This window comes from Strigops habroptila, chromosome 5 (genome assembly GCF_004027225.2).
Source record: "Strigops habroptila isolate Jane chromosome 5, bStrHab1.2.pri, whole genome shotgun sequence".
Taxonomy (NCBI): domain Eukaryota; kingdom Metazoa; phylum Chordata; class Aves; order Psittaciformes; family Psittacidae; genus Strigops; species Strigops habroptila.
The window spans coordinates 354,116-375,822 of record NC_044281.2 but is presented as its reverse complement, the minus strand read 5'-3'; the positions used below and the strand labels follow the sequence as shown (position 1 = coordinate 375,822).

General features: G+C 38.2%; 1 protein-coding gene and 1 long non-coding RNA gene across 4 annotated transcripts in view; one reads left to right on the top strand and one right to left on the bottom strand.

Annotated features, from left to right (window-relative positions):
- ZNF804A (zinc finger protein 804A) overlaps positions 1-21,707 on the top strand; it is a 212,805-nt gene that overhangs the window by 158,098 nt on the left and 33,000 nt on the right. For all 3 annotated transcript variants that reach the window (XR_003991690.1, XR_003991689.1, XM_030488455.1), the window contains exon 3: positions 17,756-17,899. Coding sequence is in view for 1 of the 3 variants with exons in the window: in XM_030488455.1 (XP_030344315.1) it covers positions 17,756-17,899 (144 nt within the window). In the remaining 2 variants the exon portion in view is untranslated. The remainder of the gene's footprint in view (positions 1-17,755; positions 17,900-21,707) is intronic.
- LOC115608921 lies at positions 11,172-18,731 on the bottom strand. Its single transcript, XR_003991691.1, has 3 exons — positions 18,592-18,731; positions 17,258-18,064; positions 11,172-11,560 (listed from the first exon to the last, which is right to left on the bottom strand). It is a non-coding gene; the product is annotated as an uncharacterized LOC115608921 (long non-coding RNA).

The window sequence follows — 21,707 nt, the reverse complement described above, 5'->3', positions numbered from 1 at the left end:
CATTAATAAATGCCACACCTGTGCAGTGATCCTCTATTTAAAAATTCTTCACCAAAAGTCAACCTGTTTGAGTGTGGAAAAAGTGAGAACCACGGAAATTAAAACCCAGAGATACAGATACATACATGTACAATCGTATATACGTGTATTGCATTTGGAGAAAAAAAACAAGACTTGAAAGCCTGAAATTTCATCACTGTCACCATACTGGGTAATATAATCAGAGCTTTTTTTGAAACCTCATTTTAATGTTCTGGCATGTCGTGGTTTAAGCCCAGCCGGTAACTCAGAACCATGCAGCTGCTCACTCACTCCTCCCTCTTCTTCCTCCCCACTCCCAGAGGGGTGGGGAGGAGAATCAAAAGAATGTAACTCCCATGGTTTGAGATAAGAGCAGTCCAGTAACTAAGGTTAGTTAGTTACCACTACTGCTACCACCAATAATAATAATGATAAGGGAAATAACAAGGGGAGGAAATACAGTTGCTCACCACCTGCCGACTGATACCCACCCTCACAACTTTCCTGCAGGCCTTGTGTAAATTAACATATATATTTATATGCACATAACTATTGCACAGAAGGACAAGAAGGGAAAGTCCTGTTGTACTTTTTCTAGCGAGAAGGGAGTAGCTCTTAATCTACTGCTGAATGTATTGACTTTACACACAGAGAAAGGTGACATCAGTATCATCAGTGGGCAAGATCAAGTGGGCAGCGATGTGGGCCTTGCGGGTAACTCCCCCAAGTTTATATACCAGGCAGGACGTGCTGTGGTATGGAATACCCCTTTGGCCAGTTTGGGTCAGGTGTCCTGTCTCTGCTTCCTCCCAGCTTCCCCTCCTCCCTGCAGAGCATGAGACTGAAAGTCCTTGATCAGAGTAAACATTACTTAGCAACAACTGAAAACATCGGTGTGCTATCAGCACTGTTCTCAGACTAAAGTCGAAAACACAGCACTGCACCAGCTACTAAGAAGGAGAAAAATGACTGCTACTGCTGAACCCAGGACATGAAGATAGGGAACAAAAGCAAAACAGCAGCATAAAAAAAGCCAGACAGAAACTTTTCAATGTAAGAAAGTTTTGGAACTGAAGAAGGAAATGCTGTTTTGTTGGACAGCAAATGTTATTTAAGTATTTCTTCAAGAACAATACTGGTCCTGCTGCCTCAAATTGGAGAATGTGTTTGGAATGGATACTTAAACTTCTGTTTCGTGGTTTCAGATGATATGGAGAAAAAAAGAGGATAGGAAAAAAAAAAATTAAGGTCCATATTTGCTTGCCATAGGCACTAGCTATGGACCTTTGGAGATGAGCCAGGTCCTGTCTTTCTGCTGGGAATTTCTCTCAGCATGGCTTATTTGAGTGACTAGATTCCTGTTAGCATGACTAGTTATGGTGTCTTGTCATAAGTGGTGGCCTAATTTTTTACAAGTGATTAGATATTACTTCATTAATGGTTAGGCCCTCAGGTATAGTGGATGGGCTGCTTGGGGTTGGTTATTTGGGTGTGGGATCTGTGGCATCTGTTGGGAGTCAATTTGGCTGCCCAGAATAAAGACTGAAGCAAGCACTGTTAAAGCCAGGGAGCTCCAAGACCATGCAAACAGCCATTCAAATATACATTAACAGAATGTGCATTTTCACATATTGTTTTAACTATTTTACCTGCTACCTCTCATTGTGACTCTATTACTTTTCAATGCAGTTTAAAAATACTTTATTTCATAATTATTTGTGTGGTGTGTAGTTACACTGTAAAAAATATTATGTGTCAAATCAAGTAGGCAGGGGAAAAAGTATTTGTTAATGGAAAAAGTAAAAGCTTCATGCTCGTAAATATTTTACCAATTTATGAGAAAAATGGTGTAGGAAAGCTTTTTAAAAGGTCAATGAATTTCTATTAAATTGTTATGTTCTCATTGCCTTTAAAATTAAGCATGCAAGGTCAAAATTAAAAGCAGCTGAATTGCTATTTAAAGGAGAAGTTGAACGCTTGGGCTCAAGAAAGAGAAAGGAGTGAAAACTTTTCTTCTTCCTACCAGTAGTCCGGGAGCTGTCATTCACAGCAATAATTTTAGATCCACATCCATGGTAAGATATTTCCAAAATGGAAATAGTGTATATGTAGAAAATATATATGTGTATATATATACCATCAGCACTAACCTCCCAAAGTGTCAGATGAGATGGTTTTTGAATGCTTTGTATCTCCTAAAGGAAGTTAGCCAGGGAAAATACATAACTTACCTGTGTGTCATGCTGTGTTACAGGGCTTTGTGTGCTTTGCATCAGTTAGGAATCTCACCTCCCATTCCTGTTGGAAAGGCGTTTGCTCAACAGGTGGTTTGGGGGTGACTTGGAGGCCAGGAGCTGTATGTAGGTGGTTGATTGGCTGGAGCTAGTACTGGGGAGCATCATTGGTCCTGGGCATGAAGGGCTCTTTTCTATGTGATGAGATGTTGATATTGTAGGCTTGATCTTCATTTCTGCTTGCTTCAGTTGCTGAAGACTTATGTTTCCATGCAGATAGATGCTGTATCAAGTTGGCCGAAGAGTTTTTCTTTTAATAAGGACGAATATCAATACTTAAGTAGCCTGTTTGAAAACATTTAACAGAAATATTTTAAAAAACCAAAGCAAAGGCCACCACCACAACTTTTCCACATTCATCACTTGCTCACTTGTGATTATGAGCTAGAAAACCCAATTTTAAGATGACAAGAGCACAGTCCTTAAAAAAAAAGTTTGAAAACCCTCACACATTTAGGATGCAGAAAAAATAACAGAATCATCAGACATATCTCACATTCTCAAGGAAAGACTCCAAATAAAAACAGGATACCGCTAAGCATTGATTCTTCTCTACGTATTTTCAGCTTTATTTTCAAGGACACAAATTGTCATTTCCTGTTCAATAAAATTTGGTTTTCTCCTGTTATTGTTGTTAAGACTTTTTTTTTTATAAAAGAAGATTCCTAACAGCTGCAGCACCTGTTAATTTTTTATATCAAAGTTAAAGGTATGTTTAATTTATTTTACTTTTAATCTGATTTAGATTAGAATGACCTTTTCTTTGCTTCATATTAAAATCCCTTCCTTGAAAAATTAATGTTTTCCTCCATGTTGCATGTATTGATTATTAGTGCTGGTATTTTTCATAATTAAAAATACAGTAGGCAAGAAAACTCTTTATAAAGCTTGATCTAAAGCCTTCTGGCATTTTTATTTCACTGTATTTTGATATTAACCCTTATAAGCATGTGAATAGAGGAACTGCACTTTCTAAAGAGCTGTAAGAAAATCTAATGGGCCCAATTAGTATTAATTTGTCTTTCAAATTTTAGGCTAACCTACCTCAGAAGTATTCTGGTTCATACAGGAGTGCAGTCAGTTGTCATGGTTTTGGACAGCTTCTGTATGAAAATGGAACTTTGATCACAACAGTATCTGCACAAACCCCATCCAAGAAATAGCTTTGTTCTGGATTTTAGTGCTAAAAGCAACAAATTTCTCTTCAGGAAAGTAATTATCCTGGTTTAGGCTGGGATAGAGTTAATTTTCTTCCTAGTAACTGGTGCAGTGCTGTATTTTGGCTTTAGTCTGAGAACAGTGCTGATAACACACCAGTGTTTCAGTTGTTGCTCAGAAGCATTTACCTCGGTCTAGGACTTTTCAGTCTCATGCTCTGCCATTGAGGAGGGGCACAAGAAGACAGGAGGGAGAAGAGACAGGACACCTGACCCAAACTAGCCAAAGGGGTATTCCACACTACAGTATGTCATGCCCAGTGTATAAACTTGGGGGAGTTGGATGGAAGGACTGCTTTCTGCTCAGGTTGGGCTGCGTATGGGTCAGCAGGTGGTGAGCTGCTGTATTGTGCATCACTTGGGTTTCTTGAGTTTTATCTCTCTTCCTCTTTTGTCTCCCTTTACATTATTTATTTATTTACATATTTATTTATTTACATATTTATATATTTTACTTTATTTAAATTATTAAACTGTTCTTATTTCAGCCTGTGGGTTTTTCCTTTTTCCAATTCTTCTCACCATCCCACCAGGAGGGGAATAAGCAAGCAGCTGTGGGGTGCTTCGTTGCAGCTGGGGTTAAACCACAATGGTAATTCCTTCTTTTTTTTTCCCTTTTTTTTCTTCCTTTTTTTTTTTTTTTAATGTTACAGAAGCCAGATTCAAGCAGTCAAATATTAGAAAGATTAGAAAGAAGCAATTTAGCTTAGAAAGAGCTATAGATTGTGGAGGCTGACAGAAGTTGTCAGTATTGATTTTTCTGTCACTTTCCTGCCTGACCTTTTGGATTCCAGCAGGGACTTTTAAGAGGATTTAGCTTGTAACAAATTAAAGATATCACAGAACAATTGCTGACTCATATTATGAGAGCTGACTGAGCTCTTTTCTATCAGCACAGTCTTGTGTGCAGGGATGGCATCAGTACTTGATTGAATGTGGTCCTACAGATAAAACTGATTGAAAAGCTGTGTATAAAAACAAGGTTAATGATGATAAATTGTGTTACCACCTCCTTTATTGTTATACACGTAATGTGTATGCATATGTGTATACTTAAACATGCAGTTTTAAACTTTGGTCTGTGAATTTTATGACATGCAAAAGGATCAAAATATACATAAAAAACTTTGATAAAACAATGCTTAAAATGAAGCTATTAAAATATGCGTATATAAAGGCTACATCTGCATTGTTGTGGATGAAATTGGAAGAAGAAACCAAAGTAATTTGTCTTCATTTAACACCTCCTGGCAGCATGTCTACACAAAACTTCAACATGATCATCCTCTGCTGAGTACCTTTCCACCCTGTTTGGAAGAAATAAATTGCTTGTCTGGAGTGGTTAAAAGAATTTAACTTAACTTAATCATCATGAGGTATTTTAACATATGCTAGAATTCAGTTTGCAGAAATTGTTATTTTTTTTCACTGGATGCCCAAAATACAGATAATAAATATATAATAATAATAATAATTAAAAAACCAGGAAAACTGCATGTAATCATTAACACAATTTTAAGAAACAAGATGTTAGTATGTAGTTTTTTCTGTGTGATAAACCCGTGCTATATTAATGTATTTTAAGATCCCACAGGAATATTGATCCAAAAGGGCTGTCTGTGACTTCACTGTGAGAGGCAGTGAAGGGCTGAATGTTGGTGGGGGAGCAGGGTGAGCTGTGCTGGGACCAGCATTACCACCGCCAGCTCTCACCACTTGTCTGCTCTTTTTCACCAGCCCCCCTAGAATTTGGCAGAAAAACCAAAAGCAAGAAAGACAGTTCTGATTGCCTGGTATGGTCAGGTCTAAAACCACCTGGAGTTTAGACTTCTGGCTAAGGCCTTCAACTGTGCTGACATTTTTTTCTAACACTGTTTTTACCTGGAGTTTATGGGTCATTTTGTCAGGTTGAACGTAGCCTGGCAGTTTCCCAAGTCCATTTTGGTTACTACAGGTATGCACTTTAGGTAGCGTATCTTAAGTCTGGTTTCCAAAGCTAGGTTTATGCTGTTATGCTCTGTATGTATACATGTTAATGTACATTAAATGGAAAACCCATTTCATAGAATCATAGAATAGTTAGGGTTGGAAAGGACCTTAAGATCATCTAGTTCCAACCCCCCTGCCCATGTGTGTGCCACCACACACTAAACCATGTCACCCAAGACTCCATCCAACCTGGCCTACAACACTGCCAGGGATGGAGCATTCAGAACTTCCTTGGGCAACCTGTTCCACTGCCTCACCACCCTCACTGTGAAGAACTTCTTCCTTATATCTAATCTAAACTTCCCCTGTTTAAGTTTGAAGCCATCACCTCTTGTCCTATCACTACAGTCCCTGATGTAGAGTCCCTCCCCAGCATCCTTATAGCCCCCTTCAGGGCTACTCTGAGGTCTCCATGCAGCTTCTCTTCTCCAGGCTGAACAGCCCGAACTTTCTCAGCCTGTCTTCATACGGGAGGTGCTCCAGCCCCCTTATCATCCTCGTGGCCTCCTCTGGACTTGCTCCAACAGCTCCATGTCCTTATCTTGAGGACACCAGAAACTGTACTCAACACTCCAAGTAAGGTCTCACGAGAGCAGAGTAGAGGGGTAGGATCACCTCCTTTGACCTGCTGGTCACACTTCTGTTGGTGCAGCCCAGGGTACGGTGGCTTTCTGGGCTGCGAGCACACACTGAAGCCAGCTCATATTCAGTTTCTCTTCAGCCAACACCCCCAAGCCCTTCTCCGCGGGGCTGCTATGAATCTCTTCTCTGCCCAACCTGTAGCTGTGCCTGGGATTGCCCTGATTTCAGTCTAATTGACATTATTAACAGCAAAGCAAAGATCTCACGGGTTTATGGATATTGCAATGATGAGGATGTAATGGAAGAGGAAAACGGACCACAGCATGGGGATACTACTCATACATCTTGTACGTTCCATGCTTCAAACTCAAGTCCAGAGAAAATCAGACCACTGCTATAGTTGATGGCTGAGCTCTGCTTTTTTTAAGAACAAAGTCCAAGATCCAAAGACCTTTAAGGTTTGGGAATATATGTGTATATATATGTATGTATATATATGCTCATATATATATATGCTCATTGCTACTTAAGAGTCAGGTTTTTTAGGTAGTCCTTGCTAAGCTCTGTATCCAGAATGTCAATTTCTTTTGTAAGTAGCCATATTATTTCAATATTAAATTGTATTGGTTTACTATTAGTTGCAGCTAAACTGAGATCCTGATTGTCTGACTCCTCTATCAGCAATACTGCAGCTAGGGTTGCTTTTTAACAAAAGTGATTAACAGGTTCACAAATGCTAACTCTGTATATGCGTTCCACTCATGATTCCTGCTGGAAAAGCCTGTTATGCATCCAACACTTTCCATGGCGTGGGGCATTTATTTGTTGTTTGTTTCTTAAGGCATTTGGAGTTCTTTCAACCAAAAAGGGAACACTTTTGCCTGGGCAGGGGTGGCTTAGGGCTAAGAAAGAATTGAACAATCCAAGACCGTGAAGACTTCGAAAAAAATCAGCACTTACATGCAAGAAATCTGTTTCTTTTACTAAATGCCTTAAGCTTGCTGCTAATCCTGGCATCTCAGTATACTTTTCTGTCGAGTGCGCTGTGCCATTATTTTCTCCTGCCAGGCTTTTCTTACAGTTGTATCAGAGGATCCCGGAGCCTCAAGGTCATGCTGCTTCTGGAACTGGTGAGCCATTCACAACCAAGCAGCAACTTCTTTGTGAAGACTAAAAAAAGGTCTTTGGCTCTGTAGTTTTTCGGAAAGCTAAAAATGCGCATTTAACAGACAGAGTACACAACATTAGGAGGTTTTGTTTTTAGTTTTGGTTGTTGCATTAATTTCTTTTGGACCTTATGCTTTTGGTATTAACTTTGATTCCCCTTGTGATGGAGTTGGTTGGTCTTCACCAGCTCTCTCCCTTGTTCCACATCTTATGCAACCACCCTATTGTTTGTTCTGGCATGGTAGTGATGGAGCTGAACACCACTGAACTGGATATGTGAACTGATTCGGAGTTTAATTAAGCATATATTTTTCCTCTGAAGAAGTATTTTTAACCTGAATCAGCTTGCTGGTCTAAATAAGTGCATGCTCCTGCAGCAAGTGTACTGCCACCAAGCAGGAGTAGCTAGGGATAGAGTAGAAGCCTTACTGTTGAGGAGGAGGTACCTTTAAGGTGCCACTTCAGCTTCTGGGGACTCAAACTGTCTTTTATATTCTGTTCAGAGTCCGTGAAGCAGTGGGAACCTATAGATACTGCTCTAATAGGAATGGTCAGTGAGATACATAGAATACTTTTCATGCCATTTTCGAACACGATCTGAAGGTTTTTTGCAATGTTTCTGAGGAAAAGTCAGGACAAGTGTATTAGTGCTGCTCACACCAGGCTTGTGGGTGTAGCATCTCCCTCCCTGAAAGCTGGACTGAGTGCTGCAGTGTGTGACAGATTGGCAGAAATAGTCCCTTGAATTTCAGTTAGCTCTCATTTTCTAGTCTGGTCCTGAGCTTTTGTGAGTGTATATTGAAAATGGATTTAAAACCCCATTTCTTTACCTGACAGCATGACAACATGTCATTCTCTGCATTTTTGCTCAACTTCAGAGATTTTTTTAGAACAATTTGCTTTGCAGAAAACAGGACAGAAAATGGAGAAGAGTGGAATAGTGTGGCTAAGGATCAGTCTAAATGTATTGTCTACACTAATGTGCGAGTTTAAGTACGATATTTTTGAGGAAGCTTTAACTATTTTGTGGGCACAGCTTATTTTCTCTGCATCAATTTGAACATAGTTAATGATCATGGGCAGTGCCAGGTAATTGCTTCATCTTTGTGCGTTCATCTCACAGCGCAAGGTGTCACTCACAGCACTTCTGGCATTGGAGCAGAATGACGCAGCCGCGGTCTCGAGCCTGTTTGAAGAGTGTCCTTAGAAATATCATTGGTGGTAATGGCCAGTCATTTTTAGGTATTTCCCATCAGCTCATGTACAGATACTGGACATAAGACATTTGAGTTTGGCTATCCTGATTGCAGGGACTGGCTGTTACTGAACACGCCTGGGTAGGCAGACAGCAGAGATTGATAAAAATGCTCTCTCGAGCCTTTTCTGTATTTGACACTCTCAGTCTCAGAAGCATTTGCCCAACAGTCTATCTTGACACATGCCTGTACCATGGTCCTTCATTTTCTCCCCATTTTCCAACACAAAGGTGAAAAGTATCAAATCAACAGAAATCTTTCCTTCTCCTCTTTGGGCAGGAGGTGAAGTTACAGCTAGGCTTTTATGCACTTAGGAGCCTTAAGTGGTTTTATTAAGCTTCCGCTGTCTTTCCCTTTTATTGAAATTATTGACTATCAACTATGTGGCTTTATGGACTAAAGTCTGAAAAACTTAAGTATTATCATTCACAGAAAGTAGCTATTCTTATGAGTTGCATCTATTCAAATAGCTTTTTGTATATCTGAGGGTCATAGCAATGATAAATGCTCCATCTGCCATTTGTTTCTCACACAAATCAAAAAATAAGAAAAAAATCATTAAGTCATTGCAAAAAAAGATACTTGCCATGGGTCATTGGTTACTTTATTTAGGATATAGACTGCTACATCAGCAGCAGCTGCACTTACTCCAATCTCCTGCCTTTATTTTCTTCTATATTTTCTTCTATTTTTTCCTTTTGTTTTTCTTTTTTTGGGGTTTTTTTTTTTTTTGGTTTATTTTGTTTTGTTTGGTTTGGTTTTTTGGTTTTGTTTTTTGGTTTTTGTTTTTGGGGTTTTTTGGGGGGTTTTTTTGTTGTTTTGTTTTTTTTTTATCCTGGGGTCATTCAGAAGTTTGCAACATTTTTTAGTATCTTTTCAAAGAGAACAAAGACCAGGCCCATCTCACCTCAAAGATGCTGTATCTGGGTTTAAGACTGCAATAAGGTCACATATATCTGCCAAAGTAAAACAGGACTCCTGCAGGGCTCAGCTCACTTTGGCAGCATACAAACCAATCTCTGAAAGGGAAAAACAGGATCTTCAAAACCTCTGTGTGTGTTTGCAAGCACTGTTCGTATAGTCTCGTTTCTGTTTCTCTAGGTAGTGTGACTGTCACACTTAGGCTGATCATCTTCATCACACTTGATTACTGCTTGTGAGGAAGAAGAAATTTTTAGAAGGATCCTTTTCAAGAAGTTTCTCTATGGCAAATTTAAACTTAATTCCATTTCTTATTAGGACAAACCTTTTCTCTGGCCTTCCAAGTAAAAAGGTTTATTTGCATTATTTGAAGATTCCAAAAGAAATTATGCTTTTTTTTAAAAGACTTTGTGTGTGTGTTCAGGTGGTCTTTTTCTGACTGTGATAACACTGAGGATTAATTTTAGGAAAATAAATATTTACTGCATTATATTGCATCATAATACGAATTTTAAGCTCGTACATATTCACAATTAGACAACTGAAGGAGCTCAGGAGAGTAATTCCCAGTGGGTTTGGGGTTTGTTGTGGTGGTGGTGGTTTTTTTTAACTAAAAGTGCATTGGTCCAGCCCTACAGGATATATTCCATTTAGTAACCAAATGTCTGTGTAGGAGATACTTCTTTCCAGCGGGATAAGCTGATACAGACCATCAGCTACCTATCAGAATAGACTATCCTTCTGGTTTGCAGCTGGTATTGTTTCCTGTCTGCGTCCAGGACTTATTGGGCAGGCACACAAACCTGCCTAAGAGCATTTCAGACTTGGCCTAGTTCTAATGTGTTTTCTTCAATGGCTGGGTATTTAACTGCTCGTGGCACATAACTTCAAAGCACATAATGTAAGGCTAGTCATGATGGGTCCCCGAAGCTATAAAAAGATAGTAAATTTGCATTAAAAAGTTTAATGGTCTGGAAATCCATAGTAAAATGGAATCAGTAAAAGGGTCTGTAAAGAAAAATCACTGACCCAGCAGTGGGGATTCCAGGAGCACTTCCTGCAGCAGGCACCACACAGTTCAGTAGCACTCTGCTCCTAACGAACACAACCGTGAAAGCACAATGGACCTATTGCATTTAAAATGCAGCTTGAAACTTCCTTAAAAGGGAAAATACATTGCTCACATTTTTGAGATGTTGGTTGTTATTTAAATAACAAATTTTCAGATTTGTTTGAAACAGATTGCAATTTTAACTGGTCATGGAGAAGTTGTGGTCTTGAGAGGAACAAAGTGAGAAAGAAACATCTTTATTTCAAATCAAAGATTATTACATTCCCTTTGACTTTCCTTAAAAAAGAAAAGTGTTTGCAAAAATATAAGCACAAATACAAAAATAGGAGAAAAAGTGTTTTGAAAACTTAGGAAAAAAAATCATTATAGATGATCATGTAAAAATCTTGCAGAAAAAAAATTAGTACAGTCAAGCACAGCAGCCAAAGCTAGACTAATTAAACTAATAACCTAATTTGAAATGACAGACCATTTCCATGCTTTTCCAGAACATGCCGTGTTATCATCAGTGTATTTAGGTAATTAATAAATATTAAATAAACATTATACATTTAGTACAGTCAAGCACAGCAGTCAAAGCTAGAGCAACCAGGTCACCAAGAACTCTCATGCTGAAAATAGAGGTATGCACATTTTTCTGTGTAAGTAAGTAAGTTGTCCCATAGATCAATCCCATGTTCAAAATGAAATATATTTGTCAAGATGGGGACTGGTTTTCTGTTTCCCTGATGCTCAGCCAAGTTTACTGCTGATTTTTACTAGACCCAAAATTAACCAATGAGTTAAAGCTTAAAGAGCTCTATGGCAACTTTTTAATACAAATTAATAGCAACTGGTCACTTGGCAATCAGTTAACCTGAGGTGAAGTAAATAAACAACTTGCCCTCCTCCTGTCCTTTCCTTTCCTGGAGTCCTGAAAGGTTGCATGAAAGATGTAGTCATACCCCTTGGGTGGAGGGCTGCCAGGGATGAACACTGACATCTGTTCCAGCCTTCAGTTTTCATGCTCAAGAGGGATTTTCATCTCTAGGGCTGCAAGTTCTGCAGGGTTAAAAGGCACTTCATTTAGTTTAGTGTGTCGCTGGGAGGAAAACCTTGATTTTCCCGAAGAGTCTAATTATGTTAGACACTTACGTGTCAATGAAATTACATTAAGTAGCTATGAAAGTCTTTGGATTTCTACATGTCTGTTATAAGGAAATTAAACACCAAAAATCAACCCCAGGATGTTTTAGAATCAAAACTCTGCTCTAATTAAAGTGTTTGATTGGACAAGTTAACGTAGAAGAGTAAAGAAGGTTAATACCAGGCTCTTTTTTCCCTTGATTATCATCAAACACTGATGAACATTCAGTGAGGAAGATATTATCTAGGGTCAAATCTTGTTTCTTTGCTACAGCAAAACCACCTTCAGCTTGTACATCAAAAGATTAGTGGTAGAGATGGGGTAGGTAAATTTTCCTCTGTTAAGACCAGACCTGTGCTTTCTCACAAGCAGTGATGAGAATTGCTCCTTCTTAATACTAGTACCCAATCCAAAATTTGTTGCCAGGACTCTTCAAGGCATGCACTGCCTTGAAGTAGGTTTTAAAGCACTAGGATAAATAGAGAGTCCTACAGACCTATGCACAATAGTTAGTTTTATGCAGAAAAACCCAATCAAGTTAAAAGTAATTATACAGCATAAGTGCTTTAAGTGACTTAATGAGACAGACAAATCTGATAAAAATTGCTATCTCATCATAAACTTCCTTTCAAGTTAATTCAGTCTTAACATTGCAGGACACAGTTCTGCATTGCTTTGCTCTCTCTGAGCCCAGCTTTGTCCCTCGTCGCACCTGTCTCACTCCATTTAGTGCAGAGGGGGTGCAGAATTCAGCTGTTCGCATCAGTACATGTATGGTTAACAAGTTTGGTGTTGAAAAAAAATGAGGATGGCATTAGGAAGCAGACAGCACTAACTGGAATAAATTTTACTATTTCCTTCTAATTTCACTATGTTATTTATCCTAATGCTATGGTGTTTATCTAAATGTGAAATACTGTCTGTTTATTAGGAAGCTGAGAAACCAGTTTTATAATAATTTGCATGTCTTCGATAGCATTTTCAAGTACGCACATAGCAGAATACTGATGAGCTCTCTTGTATGTAATAAGTGGTTCTGGTTGGAATTGGTTGTCTGTGGGTAATCTTGAAGAGAAAATAAAGGTAGGGTGGGTGTTTTTCAGCCTCTGATGTTCAATTAATGTAGGGGTCTTCAGGGTACCACTGCTTCCTTGGTCCTCATCCAGTGCAGTGAAACATTGCTGGGGAGGAAGCTCCTTTGATTGGAAGGAGAATGTCAGAAGGGATGAAGAAATGAAGGGTGTAGCATCTGATGTTTGTGGCCTTGTACGTTTTAGGTTGCTACCACATCTCACAGCTAATGCGGAAGTTTCAAGTAAAGTAATCAAAAAATTATGACAGTATTCTTGGTATTTATTTTCACTGCCAGTCTCCTTGATATGAGACTGAAACTCGCTATACACTCCCTGGAAATGAATTTGTTAAAATCAATGAGTAATTTGATCAGTGTATCTAATTGCCTTTTGCTTTGGTCTCACTGCCTTGATAAGAACAAGAACCTGATAAATAATTAGATTTGGTACTAGACTGCATTAGTATTATTAATGTGTTCTATTTTTTATTTATTCCTTCAAGTGCATCAGTGGATGATGCGTAGACTGCTTACATGAGAAAAAAAGTGATATATGAAGATAATTAAAAAGTTATATATACCAGGTAATACCAAGATGGATAACAGCAGAGATGTTAGTAAATTGTACATTTTATTCAGTGAAATCTGCTTCTTTGGACTGTCTTTATAATACCTGTAAATACACCAGAAATTAAGGAATCTATTGTTAATTATGTCCACAGGTATCACAGTTAATTGGCTCTAGAGAAGTGTGCTCTTAAGCGATGGCTGATTCTTCCCTGGTTTGTTTGTTTTGGGGTTTATATATATATATATTTTTTTTTTTTTTGGTAACAGCATATTTTTAGGGAAATTCTTTTCTGTGAGTACAGCCAGTTGTGCAAATCAGGAGGTTTTGACAATGTTTAAAATACATTTTTGAGGGTGGTTAGGTGGGGTTTTGGTGGGGTTTATTGTTTGGGGTTTTGGGGGCTTTTTTAGTTCTTGGGACAGAAAAAAGTGCTTTAAATAGTTTTTGCGAAACAGGGTTACACTGGAACATCCGTCAGGTCTAATGGGATCTAATCCAGAGGATCAGACCGGAACAGTCTAATCCTCTCCAGGATAAATTATCCTGAAGAAGGGATTTATTTCTGTAACACATTTTACTTTGCAGTGACTGCAGGCCTGACCCTTTTAAGTCTACAGTAAGTGCAGAATAGCTTACTGCTCACATTTATTGTCAAGTAAGAATATTCACACTGGCAATCACCGTGGAGTAGATAATGTATTATAATTTCATATTCCTCCTTCTTCTTTTCTAGTTGACCTTTCTGCAGACAGTAGAAGTATGAGCATAAAGTGCACTCCATGAAAATATCCACCAGATAGAGGCATCCAGACAACTCTCTGAAGTCATCTATGTAAAGGGTTTAATGTTTCTGTTTCCTTCTTTCTTTTTCTCTCATATACTGGGAGGAGAAAGTCCAGTTTAGTTAGTGATAGGTAGCCCCTCTGCAGGTGAAGCCCACTCTTATTCCAGTTTATCAGATGTTTGCAGTCGCATTTTCCCAGGCTTAAAGCTTTAGAGGATGGGGAAGATGGATTTGGAGAAATAAAGCCAACTGATAGATGTGATCACTTATTAGAGATCTTTCATATAAGTTATAAGGATTAGCTCTAGGCTTTCAGATAATAAGCCTTTCAGGAAAAAATAATGAAACTAAGTGACACTCAGTTCTGAGTTTCATTACCAAGCTGAATCATAATTCAAAGTTCTTTTAAAACTTCCAGGATGGTTTGCAAATCTTGATGAAATTGAGACTAAGCTTGATCATACTTAACCAGTTGAAGTGAATTTTTTGGCTGCTACTTTAGTCCAGGAATATTCATCTCCAGTAAGTTTCTAGGTCATTTCTGTCTGCAGTCCGTTGCCCAGTACTATCAAGCTCCAGGGACTGTAATTTTTTACTGTCAGTTTTTGGACAGTTATCCTTCATCAAAATTGATAGAGCCTCCTTTTCCAAGGTGGTACTCCTTTCAAAATTGATAGAAATAACCTAGCAGGCAGGAAACCAGCAGCCTTTGTTCTCCCATTTCCATTCCCTGTTCATCCTTGAAATCAGATTTTCCTCCTCTTCCAATGCCAACCAGCAACAGGACCTTATCCTCAATCCCAGCTCAGCCCAGATGATCCCACGGCTGCAGGGAATCTCCTGAATACCCTCCATTAAGGGTTTTATTAAGGGTTTATTTTATGTGTATATGTGCAATACCATAAGCTGAAGTCTTAGAAAGGAGTAACAAAGATGTTTGGAGAGGTGATTCAATATCTTTTCCCACCACATGAAAATTAGAATTGTTCCAGCTCATCTGGTGGTGGTAGAGGCTAACATGAAGAAACTGTCTTGGTTTGTGTTTCATGATTGGTTGGAGCGCAACACAATGCAAAATTTTGTAAAAAAACCCCACTTCTACTATTTCTTTAGAAATTTTTGCTGCGAACACATTCCTGTCAGAGATCAATACTACAGTGCCACAATTACTAGTAAATGCTATTGTCCTTGCTTAGATCCCAAAGTTGGAACCTTAGCCATAAGGTTTGTTAGTGGCCATTGTGCCACTAAAGAAGTATGAAGTTTCTGAAGTCAGGTGAAGTTTAGTATTTGGAAAAAAACATCTCCTGCCAGTAAAATATTATGCAGCAGCAAAAGATACATGTGATAAAGGAGTTCTATAAAAATGTTGGTTTAGTGCTTTATTGTGATTTTAAACAATTCCTATGTTGACTTAGTACAAAAAGGAAAAAGGTAGAAAAGAGAGAATATTAATATATTATTACATGGCACCATGGCATATCGTGTTATCATGTCTTCTTCTGGAGGCTGTGAAAAGGACAAGCAGAGATGATGCCTTGATATGAGGAATGCCTGAATAAACCAGAACTATATCATTCAGACAGCAATACCAAAGAGACAACTGTGGTAGGGGGTGTATGTAATTATGAATGAGCCAGTCAAAGGGAATAAAAAATGGGTGTTAATGACCTTTTCCAGTATGCAGCAACTAAAACTAGCAGGACACATCTGCAAAGCAGAGTTAAGTCACTTCCCTTAGTCCTGCAGAATAAAATCTTACACAGGTTGAAAAGGTTCACCTGATCCAATACAACCATTCATGTGTTCCTAAGCTCAAATACTTTTGGTTCTTGTTATTTAAAAGTCCTTGTTTTCCTCTCACCCATGCATGCTCAATCTACATTATTTCATCCTGCTTATTTGTGTCTAGTTTAGATTATGTGATGACTTGCCTCTGAAACTGTGATGTAATAATGTAATGTAAAATGAACCTTACTTCTAAAAACTGTATAGCTGAAGGATTTTAGTGGTAGAAATCCCAAGATAATGATGAGATTTTATTACTTTGCAGTAAAGTTGTTCTTGAGGTTTCACTGCTCCATTAGAGTGCATTGGCATGTCAAATATACTTGCGTTCAGGTTAGGTTCTGCTATATAATAAGTATATTGCTTCCAAAATGGTGCTTTATGTCAAGAGGAACACCAGAGAAGTTAAGAAACTTTATTCAAGGCATTATGCTATGTTAGTAAGTATTGCAAAGTTTTGCTTGGGGGTTAACCAGCAACATGGTGCAAAATCTTTTATATAAAGAAAAAATAATATTCACTGTTCTTGTCTTAGAATCCATCACATTTGCTTCTGTCCTTCACAGAGGTCATATATAATATTTCAGAGTTCTAGTAATCCCCCCAAATCCAGAAATTTTTTTTGTGTTTTAAAAAGCAAAACCAAGTGGCATTCCTTTGTAGACTATGAAAATCACTTTTAAAGTGTTTAAAGGGAATATATCTCCTTAGGGTCTCTCTGTGCTATTTTAAATAAATGCTTTGTGGATATAATTCTAAGTGTATGACTATTATACCTCTTTTAACAAACATCATTGTTCTGCACACATTCTAATCTGGTAAACTTGAATTTTCCATGTTCAACTCCCTAGAATATATTGGAAGTGTACTAGTCCTAAGCTCTGAAAACTGCTACCAAATAGGGACTTTTTTTTTCCCAAAATTATCTTGGGTTTGGGTGTTCTGATTACAAGATCATATTTTATCTTAATCTAACTGAACAAGGAAGAAGACAGAAACAAGGAGAATTTGGGGTCAGTTCCAAAGTGCTTGCAGCAATGAAATTTGTGAAACAAGTCAAAGGGGTGTTATCTTCTTAAACAATATTTCGTGCATTTGGGATTTCAGGGTGTGATTCTGCCCTAGACAGACTCGTCAAAAGCAGGAGTCATTGCAGTAAAGTTATACATGTTCATTGTTTAACTGGTATTAAACTAATTTGAGATGACAGACCATTTCCACACTCTTTCAGAACAGGCCATGTTATCATCAGTGTATTTAGGTAATTGATAAATTTTATATAATTAGCTTAAATGATAAGCAAGGTTGTTTATGATGCTTTTGCTAATGTATGGTAAACAGAGATGTGTGTTCTTCTAATACCTGATGACAAATAACAAAGTGATGAAGATACTTACCACATCTCAGCTTTGAAAGTGTTCCTCAGGTTTTCATGTGTAGAGGGGTTCAATAAGGTCCCAGGAGGGTTCCTTGAATTCTGTTTTCTTTCTAGTAAACACACTTTCTTGTAAAAGCTTAATAACTAATTTATTGCAGTTTGTGTCTTCATGCTTATTCTGCTTGGATGTATTACCTAGCAGGTCTTGGATTGAAATTGCCTCAAAAATAGCCTCAGCATGATAAATATTTTTATGTAGACAGAACACGGGAAAATGCTTCTAGCCTCTGACAGAGCCCCTATGGGGAGCTGGCAACTGTATAGCAAATTGGAGTGTGCAAATCTTCAACCTCACAGCAGATACAGTAAATATGTGCGGTGTAACACAGCAAATATGTGAAGGCTTTTAGTTATGGAGGTTTGTAAATGTTGACAAATATGATTAACTGCAGAGCACAAAATCCATTCGCAGCATCAAAGGCAAAACTAAAATTCCTTTTTCCCCACCCCCCTCCAGGATTATGCTGAAAAGAAAAACACGATAGCAAAAGCTCTGGAAGATCTTAAAGCGAACTTCTACTGTGAACTCTGTGACAAGCAGTACTATAAACACCAGGAGTTTGACAATCACATTAACTCTTATGATCATGCTCACAAACAGGTAAGAGGAATCTGCTCACTACTTCAACTTAGTTTCGGGTAGAACTATGAAGTAAGATGGCTTGGAAATTACAGTTGAGTTGTGCCCATATTTCCGGCTCTGGGAAGCAAAATATACTGTTTTCTTAGAAACAATCTCAATGTGAAGGTCTTGCAGTCAAAAATTCTAAAATGGAAAGAAAGAAATGTAAAGAGTTAAATTGCAAAAAGGAACAGGGAATGATGAAAAATATTATTATAAATGTGCAATTTCATTGTCATCAGTTTAATTTTGCATGTACATAATGTGTTACACTTAAGAGATGACTTACTGGGAAGCGCTCGTTGCAACAGATGTGGACAAGGAATTTGACATACTCTGGTACATTTTCTCTCAGTGCAGATACACTTCTGAAATGGTCTATGATTTTACTTAAATGCATTGCATATAAAAAAAACCTGTGGTATGAAAAATTTCTGGATCAGCTCACAGTAAATGTGTTAGCTTTAAAACGTTGGTATTTACAGTTTTACCCCCACTTTTATCACCACACAACCTCCAAGTTGTGTTTTCTGCTTCAGTACACGAAAGCAGTGCTCCCATGTATAATATAGAAAATTCAGAAGAAAAGAAAATGCATCTTGACTCCACTGAAGATACACGTAATGATAATGTAAAGATACATGATAAGTGTACAGGAAATTTCTACTTACTTCACTTAGCTGGTAATTATTCTGTATCTTGAAATTGTGGGTCTGGATTGATTGCTTTTCATTCTAATTGAATCTCCCCTTGTCCTGTAATTCTGCTCGGAGTGAACATAGGTGAGTTGTTCCATGTGGTTTATATCTCTATTATCTACGACAATAATCTGCTTTTCTTCCCCTCAGCGCTCCTCCCTGAAACACTTCCCTCTCTCTTACTGGTAGTTTTATTTAGCCCAGAATTGACACTTGTCAGCATGAGCATTACATTTAGTTTTGAGAACTATGGAGATGGGGACCTCAGCAGCAATAGCAGTCTCTGAGAAGCTGGAGGGAAAGATATGTTAGATAAGAAATTAGCAAGTAGCTTCACTGCAGCCTGGTGACATTTATTATGAATTGCAAGTATTTTTAGTTAAAATACAGCTGGAACTGGTGCTTCAAGTGTTATGTTCACACAGCAGCACTTCATTGCTGGAAGGCAGAAAAAAAAGTGATGGGCAGAGTCTTCCCCACTTGAGTTCTCTTAGGATTTTTATTTATTATTTTTTAACTGCTCTGAAGCACTTTTAAATAATGAGAACCTGAACGCTGCAGTGTTCATTCCTCTGTTCAATACTGATGAAAAATTGATTTTGAAACTAAGGTAAGGCATGACTTGTTTCCAGTGGTTCACATAGTTATGCTTGTTTTCTGATGCCTTTAGATAGGAAATGATGGGCACGGCACCAAGTCCTACCTCTCCATCTTCTGTGTAGGGGGCTGTGTGTCTGTGTTTGCATGAGGCTTTGTGGATGTATTTGGTGAAAGAGCCATCCTCTTCCTTGCTGTACCTCCACAGCTCAAATCTCCCTGGTAGGAAATCAGGTTTCTAGTTTTCCAGTTTCTAGTTTTCCAGTAGAAAAAATTGAATGGATGCTTGTTTGGGCAAAGTAATAATTTTCTGTAATGTTACTGGCAAATGAGACTATTGATTCCTGGGATTAAAACATTAAGTTTAACTCTTCTGGAGTGGGTTTTTTTGGGTTGGGTTTTTGGGTGGGGTTTTTTTTTGTGCTTGTTTCTACTGATGTTATAAAGAAAAAATATTATTCTTCCCATATTTTGGTGAAAAGGGGGGTAGGCATCATGTACTGCAGTGTGGGTTCGCTCAGAATTGCTTAACTTTCAAGGAACTTCATATCGTGGTTTGTTTGGCTTTTTTTAGTAACCTGATTTTACTGAGTGGGCTAGAGCTATTTGCAGGTGCTACTGTTGAATGCTCTTTCTACCTCAGCGACAGAAGTTTTCCAGCAGTTCATAGAATCATAGACTGCTTTGGGCTAGAAGGGACCTTAAAGCTCACCTACTTCTAACCCCCTGCCACGGGCAGGGACACCTTCCACTAGAGCAGGTTGCTCCAAGCCCCTGTGTCCAACCTGGCCTTGAACACTGCCAGGGATGGGGCAGCCACAGCTTCTCTGGGCACCCTGTGCCAGCACCTCACCCCCCTCATAGTGAAGAACTTCTTTCTAATGTCTAATTTAAATCTACCCTCTTCTAGCTTGAAGCCATTCCCCCTTTTCCTGTCACTGCACGTCCTGGTAGCATTGGAGCAGAGCATTGCAATAGGCTTCTTTTCTTAACTCCTTTGAAATAAAAAAAAGAAAATGAAAACATTTTAAAATAAAATAAAATAATTAAAAACAAAGTAAAAAACAGACCCAAAAAACCAAACAAAAAAAAAAAACCACCAAGCAAAAAGAAAAAAACAAACAAAAAACCAATCAAAAAAAAACCCAAAACAAGCCACCCCCCTTCTGCTCTTAGTCTGAGGAGAAAGGCAGAATTGCCAACAGCACAGGACCACACTGGGCCATTGAGGAGAAATGGAATGAGGATCTCTGCTGCTTTGCAGTATAAGGTTGTATCCAGAGCAAGTGCTAGAGAGGAGTTTCCCAGGGGAAACCCCCTCCCTCCGTGGGTGCTCTGGAGAAGGTTTTGGTGTAGACAGTGAAGCACAAGATCACCAGCGGGAACTGGAAGGCTTCTGAGAAAGGGGAAATACAATCCCTTTGCACTAGGGCACAAAGCCACTTCCAGAGTGTTTTGCTGATCCGCTAGTGTAATGTGTCTGCATTGGAAGTCTGCCAATGGTAGTCTTTATTCTGCTTTACAGAACATATTTTAAAATTAAATACTTCTGTTCTTTATGAATATTTCAGTATATTTAGGGAGAAACTTCACACTCTGTTTACTGGATGAAAGAAAAAAAATATTTCTGTTTTCCTTCCAGTTTTTATTTTTCCTATAAAATTTAATACCAGAAATTGACTTCCTGATTGGTATCAGCGTAACAGAGTATTTAGGCACTCTTAGCTTAAAATTTGTACTAACAGATTAGATGTGGATATTTTTGAGTAAAATATTAATACTGCAAAATCCAATTTTGTTGCCAATGAATATTCTATTTCCTTATTACCAAAAAAGACACATCACTATGTTCCTGCCTTAGTAATTATAACAGAAAAGATACTGCATAACATTTTCTGGTTTTCATGCTTGGGAGATTCTGTTCTGTAATGATGTTTGATTAACTAATTGACTTATTTTTTTCTGAAAAAAGTGGTTTTAGAACAAACATAATCAGAGTAGAGAAGTATATACCTGATCTGTGCCACTAATAACCTGCAAACAGAATATTAACCCCATACAATGGCACTTCTGATTCCACAAGGAGCCTGTTCTTTAACATGGGAGTAGCCTTACCCAGCTGCAGCCCTTCATGGATCTAGAAACGTGGCATTTTCCTTAGTTCTTTAATTTTTTTTCTGTTCTGAATTATTGCAGCCTCCTCCTTTCTGTCCTTTTCAACATCCAAATCAGTCAGATAACCTGCTAATCACTGATGGTGCATTTGTATGCAAAAAAAAAATTACACATTTAATTTTCCAAATCTGGATTGAGCAAGTTCCTTCAGGAGGAGGAGGAGAAATACAGTGCCAACGTAAAGAGAGAGGGAGAAAGGAATAAGGTAAAGAGGAAATGTGGTTTACTCTACAGCTCCTGGCTGGTTTTCTCCTTGGCATGCATTTCCACTGTTGTGTGATTCACTCTTTTATTTAAAAGCATACTCATACATTTCA